This window comes from Myotis nattereri, assembly GCF_964212035.1.
Source record: "Myotis nattereri genome assembly, chromosome: 13".
NCBI lineage: Eukaryota > Metazoa > Chordata > Mammalia > Chiroptera > Vespertilionidae > Myotis > Myotis nattereri.
In genome coordinates, this window is record NC_138088.1 from 48,585,312 (window position 1) to 48,593,758 (window position 8,447).

At 36.2% G+C, this 8,447-nt stretch overlaps 1 protein-coding gene across 1 annotated transcript; it reads right to left on the bottom strand.

The window, feature by feature from the left end:
• Positions 1 to 349: 349 nt before the first annotated feature.
• On the bottom strand, positions 350 to 7,546 carry LOC308529079 (MICOS complex subunit MIC27-like). The gene is made up of 2 exons (XM_081105090.1): positions 6,248 to 7,546; positions 350 to 2,229 (listed from the first exon to the last, which is right to left on the bottom strand). Exon 2 carries the CDS (start codon positions 1,964 to 1,966, stop codon positions 1,109 to 1,111), a length of 858 nt encoding a protein of 285 aa, XP_080961216.1. The 5' UTR covers positions 1,967 to 2,229; positions 6,248 to 7,546; the 3' UTR covers positions 350 to 1,108.
• Between the last annotated feature and the right edge of the window lie 901 nt (positions 7,547 to 8,447).

Below are 8,447 nucleotides of genomic sequence, written 5' to 3' on the forward strand. Positions count from 1 at the left end.
AAACACATTGTGCAAGTTCACACAACTGATTAATATTTAATGGAATTTGAACCCAGGACACTGTGACCATAAACCTTATGCTGTTATTGAATTTATTATTACTGCTTCTTTAATATTTATTTTAGAGAAAGTGAGACATATAATATTATTAATAATAGAAACAATTTATTTGAATTGGAATAAACCGATATTCTGGGTAATTTGAAAACTTTCAGAATGCCATGCATTTTTAGGAGTGGATGGGATTTTCATGGTCATTCAGTGCATCCATCTTTGCTTTCTACTTGATTCTGAGTCATAGCCTTTATTTCTTTTTTATTGGATAATATTTTTCTTTTCTATTGAATGGACTATTAATTTCTTTCTCTGAGTAATGAGTAGAATGGGTAGAGAGACCAATCCACGTCAAATATTCTGAATTTCTGGCTCTAGTTGTGTCTGATAACTATCTCCATGATTTTCTTTTTTATGACTTGCACTTTGTGAAATTCATTTGAGTTTCGGTTCTGTCACATACAACAGAAAGTAGCACAAGAACAACATATAATCCACCTTTTGGCTTTCAGTCTATGAGTTCCCCAAGTCCTTCCAGTGAACTATCTCATAATTGAAGATATAACTTTTTCTTCTTTATTTTTTTAAATAAAATATGGATATTTTATTCCTGTTCTGGGAAATGAAAAAAGAGGATAGAGGATATATCCTTCCCAAACCATTCTAATTTAGCTGGCATTAATGTCACAAGTTGGGAATTGATAGTGAGAAAAAGCTAAAGGAAATACATGTGAGTATAAGTAAATACATATTTTTTCAGATCTTAGTCTCATAATTGTTCACATATTTAATCTATTTTTTGTTTATAAACACCCTTAAGTCATCAAATGCATCTTAATACTACTACCTCTGCCTCTTCACTAATCATTTAATATTGTTTCGATTGTATTTTCTGTTTGTGTTTTAATCACTTACTTGATTGGTCAAACCATACATTAGAAGAAGTATGGGATAAATTTGCTTTAAGTTAGGCTCTATGCATCACAATTACCCATTACATTTATTTCATTATCATTTGGAACTTCACATCTTGTAATTGTTTATGTAGACTATTTCAGCTTCTAGTGCTGTACATATCTACATCTTCTGGATGGGACTGTCCATGATCCATGAGCGTGGGGTCAGGCGGAAACTGTGTAGCACCTGAGGTGAATTCTGATTTTGTCTTCATTTCAGATCTGAGTTCTGTTGGCAAACCCACTGAGTGCTTCGGGTCATGAGCTATTTTTGCAGGTATTTCTATTTCAGCAGAGTTTTCTAGCTTAATTTTTTCTTGAGGTTCAGGAAGTGACTCTTTTTTGTTGTCTTTTGTCCACAATGATTTAACCGCTTCAGACATTTTCTGACTTGTAGCATATGCCTTTTTCCCGGTGACCTTTGCAATTATTACGGACTGAACTGGGTAACAAACAGTTGCTCCTAAAGTGGCCAATCCCAATGGATAAGCAATTTTCTTAAATCTAGAACCTTTTCTTGCTGAAACCAAGCCTGCTAATCCTGAAACTGTAATCACTCCAATTTTTGGAAGAAAATCTTGTGGTGGATCCTTCAGATAAACATATGCATCTTTTCCAAATTGAACTGCATCCATTATCCCATTTTTCACAAAGGCATACACACCCTTGCACCAGCCAATATAACAACCAGTTGTAGTGCGGATGGAGGCAAAGCCCATTTGTAAATTACCAGGCTGCTCTTCAACATATTTAGATTGAAGAGGTGGTGAAGTATATATAGGGAGCTGCTCTGGTTTCATTAGCTGCTTTTTGGATTCCTCTTCTTTGGCTGCATGCACACTTATAGATGCAAATATCAGCCCTGCAGGCATGATTGTCAGCTTTCGCATCCGGGTTGCGGACTCAATCCTCAGTAGGGGGCGTGCAGGAGGCAGCAGATCAATGATTCTTGTCATTGATGTTTCTGTCTCTCTCCTTCTCCCTTCCTCTCCTTACGGCCGCCATGTCTGTGACCCTGTCACCACTTTTTCTTCTTTAAAATCACAATCTGAAATTAATGACATAATGCTTTCTGAATTTGCCTACTTTAATGTTGTTATTTTTTTTAATCCTGAACATTTTAGCTTTTACTCATGTTCAGATCGTGGATCATGGCAAATTTTTCTCTGATCATAAAAAGCTTCAGTGACAGAAGAAGATTTGACTTTGGATGGTGTATCTGCAAACAATACAATATACAGATCATGTACCATAGAAATGTACACTTGAAACCTATATAATTTTATTAAGCAGTGCCACCCCAATAAATTTAATTAGAAAAAAGGAAAAACTGTAATTCAGTGGTTCATCCATGGCAAAAGTAAATGATTCACAGAATTTATTTGAGCAATAAGAAGTCAACAGGAATAACAGCAACAAGTTTAGAAGGTTAGGTAATTTGTAAAAAAATGAAACTATATTTCTTGTAAATAAAAAAGCCTTGTAGTTCAAACAAACAAATACACCAAGACAATATCTCCCTGGGGCCTTGGGTATGTGCATGAGTTTTCATAACTAGCTCTCTGGCCACTGAGGAATGGACCTAGCCCTTGACTCTCTCTCGTGAACTGCTTAGATAAATTCTCCATCACTGCAAATGCCTGAGGTCTTGGCATCTTCTGGCTCTTTTGTTGAACATGACAGGGAAAACACATTCAGGGGCTTGATCAATAGCTTTCTGACAAGGTGATATATACTCATTTATTTGTCCTGCAGACTCTTTCTGCAATCTTTGGCCGAAGTCTGTCAACGCTGATGAAACATGTTATATATTCTTATTGTGGATTTAATAGGAATTTTTATAGAAGGATATGAAGCCATATGAAATATTTACTTATATTTGAGGCCTCATTTTAAGCCTCACTTTGTTGGATTGGGATCTGAAAGTTTTCTGAACCCAAGTTTTTCCTTATCTATCATCAACAGATCTGTTATATTTTCCTGACTAATTATAATAACTTTATTTTATGATTGAATACATCTATGATAATATTTCACATTCATGATCATTTGTCACTCAAGCAAGAAGGGCTGCTTTCTTTTTCTAGTTTGTTCTTCATCAATTTGAAAACAGAAAATAACCGGAGAGTCTTTCACTTTCAGATGTATCAGGATAAGAAGTCAAATGCATAGAGCGCTTCCTCCTGCTTTCTACTGAGACATGAGTAGGAAGATTTTAGTCATATATTAAGTATTAGGATTCTTCATGTGGTAAATGTTCTATTTCTGATTGGCAAATATATTTACATTAAAACCTTAAAAAATAACAGCGTATTGAACTTAATATTTAATATAGCCTTTTATAGAAACTATGAAATAACCTCAAATTGTGAAAAGTCACAGATATTATTTATTTATGTTGAATACATTTCCTGCCAGAGTTTGTATTTGTGTCTATTTTCTGTGAACATTAATGAAATGGGATAGGAAATACCTGAGGAAAATGAAAGATGGGTATAGGACAATTATATTAAATTCCAAAATAAATGATCCATATACCAACTGTACTGAGTTGAGATACACTGCCCTCTTCAAGTTTCATAATCTGAGGACATGGCTTTATTAGGTCTCTAAGATCTCTGAAAATTTAATACGTACATACATTTTCTTCTAAAGAGTTTATAGATTCATCCTATTCGCAAAAGTGTCCATGACCATAAATCTTAAGTATTACTAATATTATAATAGTTTCTTCATCTGAAAAATGGAAGAAATTTTTATTTCATTTTCTCTAATGCTAATTCCAACTTTGGATTTGTGATCTTTCTTCCTGTGTGATAGTATGTCATATTTGCTGTTCTTTTAAAAAAAATGAAACATAGATGGAAAGTGATCCTCACAAATCATGCAGCTAGAGTGGGGAAAAAAATTGCCCATACACACCACCCGTCAGTTTGGAGGAACTGGGTGTTAAGGTATGTGAAGGTCATTTCTTTCTAAGGAGCTCTGTCATCTTAAGCTATGAGGATAATGGGGTAGAGTTTGGAACACATACACATGAAATTAAGATCTATAAGAGTTTAGTTAAAACTCTGAATTGACTAATCCAGGGGGCAGAGGTGGCTTTTGCTTCTCAATAAGGTAAAGGACCAGGAGGAATAATAACGGACCAGGAAGTGAAGTCAGGGAACTTGGAGTCATAGACAGGAAAAGGAGTAATGGAACGAAATATAGCCCAGTTCTCTGGGAGAAGCAGTGTGGTCAATGTACCAGCCCTCTCGCGTGAAGGCCACATTGAGCTGCGTGGGGAGCCTGCTATAGTTAGTGAACGTATCAATTGAGTCAAGGTCTCTTCTGTCATTTCTTTTCTGTATTTTTTTACATAAACAGGTCACTCTGACACAGTAGATTCAGAAACCATTTAACAAATTAGATGGCTAAAATGAATTGGATGAAGTAGAAATAATTATTTGAAGAGAATAAAGGTGGGCAATTAGGGGCTTTGGGAATGAGATCAATGCACCTGCCACACCAAATGGAGAGAGAGAAAAAGTACAACCAAACAGTTCAATACTACAGAGCGTTTAACAAGGTTGCTACGGGTTTATATATTCAATATAGAAAGCTCTCCAAGACAATATTTATAATGATACTGGAGGCCTGATGCACGAAATTTGTGCAAGGGGCTCAAGCCCTTGCAGCCGTGGTGGCTGGCCTCAGCCCTCGCAGCCCCAGTTTCGTCTAGAAGGTCATCTGGAACAGCATCCAGATGGATGTCCAGAAGGTCCTTTGACTGCCCGGTCTAATTATCATATTATGCTTTTATTATTATAGAGTTCATGTGTGTGTGTGTATACTTATAAATATGACTTCCTAATTACATGGTTTTATTGTGGTCATGCTCCTTCATGAAATATAAAAAGACAGATGAAACTAATTAAATCACTTACCTCCCTCAAAAGATTTCCCCCAATTGTTTTAACAAAACAGGTCTTTCTTCCTGCTTTGCTCCTCTGATTCCCTCTCAATTCTGTCCTAAATATTTTAAGACTAATTATTAATAATAAGAATACACATTGAGAACGTATTTTTTTAGGAAGGCACAATACTAAGTAGTTTACAGGCATTGACTCATCTTATTTTCACTGCAATGAAAAAGTAATGTTATCACTATTTTGTGGTAAGGATCACAGAAGTTAAGGAACTTTTTAAAGGCCATAAACTTGTAAGGGGCAAAATCAAGGCTTCAAATCCTATCAGGATGACCACACTGCCCACTTTCACTCTCCAAAGTGTCCTGGTTTGGGTGGTAAAATATTTAGTCATCCTAATATGAAGAGAAGACATACCTCAAAGAGCTGAAATGAAGAATAAATAAGGCAGCATTGTCTAGAGATTATCAGCACAAACTCTGGACTCAGACTGCCAAGGTATGGAAAAGGTCACTCAACCTCTTAGATATGTGACATTACTATTACTACCAAGTTGAGCTGCCTCTTTCAGGGTCTGTGGGAAGGCCAAGAAGGGATATACCGATGACCAGGACAATACATCTTTTTGGGATGGTCTGTCCAAGCATCCCTCATATATCTGTAGGTCTGGTAGATCTGGAGCCAAGTTTGGGGGTATTTTGAATGACAACATGTAAAATGGGCTTAACACTTATAGTTAAAGGTATAAAAAGAACCGTGCCAGAAAGGGAAACAGTTGAAAATACTGTTTTTTTGCAGTTATTTTAACTCTATGACCAGTAGAATTAATATTTAATTCCTTTTTTCTAATAATTTGGGTGGATTGGCTTGATTCATGCATGCTTTCTGGCACAGTCCTTCCTCTCTGTGACTCTGGAGCCTGATGGAGTTGGATACCATCTGAGCACAAGAGCAAAGCTTAAGTGGGCATGCAGGGATCCCATTCAGAATTCTGGCTTTGTAAGTATCGTTATGTTTCCCAGCAGAGGAACTAATGGGACTTATGGGCTAATAAATGTCACAAGTAAGAGAGCTTCCAGGCAAAAGTCTCAAGGTTTGTTATAGAATTTCCTAAAAATGTCCTCAACTAGATCCATTTGACTCTATGCTCACAGCCAGCCCTGGGCAGAGGCACTTACCAAGCTGTTTGGATAAAGTAGTTCCTTGTGATTGAGGGTGATTGAGTGAATATCTATGTATTAGTTTTATCTCAAGCTAGGTCTTCTTTTGGTCTGGTGAACTGGCTAGTTGATTTACAGTAAATAACCGGGTAGAGACCATACTCACCTTTATCCTTTCATAATCTCCAAACTTCCCAGCATGCACCAATCAGCCACTTAGATGGTTGCTGTCCCAATTCCCAAGCTGCTCAGGGAGCCCCTTTTGCATTTTTGCCTTCTTTTTCAGGCAGGTGGGGACAGAGGAAGCTTGACTGTCACTTGTTCTTGTGCTATCTGTTTTATGACGGCTTGCAGGAGGTGAGTGGTCTTTTTTTCTTTATAAGGGAGCTAGTGACAGGGGTCCAAATAAGAAAAAGGGTAATTGTTAAGCAGAAGCAAGTCACAAAGATAAAGGCCATTTCAGTTTCAGTAAAGGAATGACTGACTTCTTAGTTCAGTCCAGGGGGGTAGGAAAAAACAGATTTTGTAACTTAGCACCCTCCCCTACACCTCAATTCTGGCTCAAATGCTCTCTTTCATTTAGCTGTGTTTATTTTAGACTACTTATCTAATCTCCTTGAACCTCCATTTTCTTCTCTTAGAACCGGGGGTTATAAAAACAATCCAGAAGTATTGTTAAGAGGGTTTTCTATTCCCATTATTGGTTAAGGACTAAGCTGTGGCTACAGCTAATAAGAGTGAGTGATGAGAAGCCCAGAGCTGGGGTATTTGGTTTTAGGTTCAGCATCAATAACTTACTTAGCCTCTTTCCTGAAGCTTTGGTTGATCTTAAAATAGCCCCTATACTTCTAATGACCTACTAATCACTGTGATAATTTTCCCTTTTAGAATGAATTCATGGACTTTTATCCATTTGTGTTTACACAATATTTATAGCAGCAAAGAGGGTTGATTTTGTATCTGCAGCACAATTAAAGTGAAGTTTGCTTAACAAATTCCATCTGGAAACACGTTTTTGGAAATAATTGTGTGGTGTAGAAGAAGGCTTTTCACATTTTATTTCAAAATAATTTCAGAAAAATTTCTTATAACGCCAACTCTATCATTTATACTTCACAATTTATGATCCTCAAAGCACACAATGTTTATTACCTATTTGATCCTTGTTTAATGTAGTTATTATTTCCACTTTTTAGATCAGGAAAATTAAGTTTAGAGAGGTTGTAACTTATCAACCACAGAGTTCACATTAGGATGTGTATATACTGATTCCAAGCTTTGTACTCAACTGTCCCTATTGAGCTCCATTAATGATATCACTTCTCGTGCTTCGGTGGTAATAAGGTCAGTAATGACAAAACAAAGATCACTTCAAAATTCTTCATCTGCAACATGTTTCTGGTGTTTTCAACATAAAAACCATGAAAATAAAGAAAAACTCTGTTTATTACTATAAATGGAGGGATCATGTGTTACATTTCCTCATCTAGAACAAAGGAATCAATCTTTTTTTCCTCTAAGAGTTCTCCTAGCCATTCATTCCATGTAGAATTGTTCACATACATTTTCTTAACTTTAAGTATGTTTACAAGGAGCACTTCACCAAACTGATTCTAATTGCCAACTAGCATAATCCAGTAACCTCATTTCACTCCTTTGTTAAGGAGTTAATTGGACCTGCAAAGCCACCAGCTATTAGTTTATGCAAACAGTAAATCCAGTTTCCTCAATAAACATCTTTGCAAGAGGAGTAAAGACAGAGGTTACTGGATGCAAACTCAAAATCAATTAAGTCCATTTATATGCTCTCATTAAATAGACAATTAAGAAAATATTAATTAAGGCCCTGGCCTAGTGGCTCAGTTGGTTAGAGCGTCACCCCAATAAACCAAGGTAGTGGGTTTGATCTCCAGTCAGGGCACATACAAGAATCAACCAAAGAATGCATAAATAAGTGGGGCAACAAATCAATGCCTCTCTCTCTCTTCCCCCCCCCAAACCCTCTCTTTGAAATTCAATAAATACAAAAAGAAAATATTCATTTATATATATATATGAAATATTGTATATGTAAGTTATATACAGATATGTATTATATAAAATTATATATGAATTATATACAATCATATGTATACCTGTATAAAAATACCTTTTTCATTTTTGACCCATATATATCATTACTTTCCAATTGTAATATGTAAAAAAAAAAAAAAAAAAAGAAAAAAAGACATGATAGCCCTAACTGGTTTGGCTCAGTGGATAGAGCATTGGCCTGTGGACTGAAGGGTCCCAGGTTTGATTCCTATCAAGGGCATGTACCTTGGTTGTGAGCACATCCCCAGTAGGGAATGGGCAGGAGGCAGCTG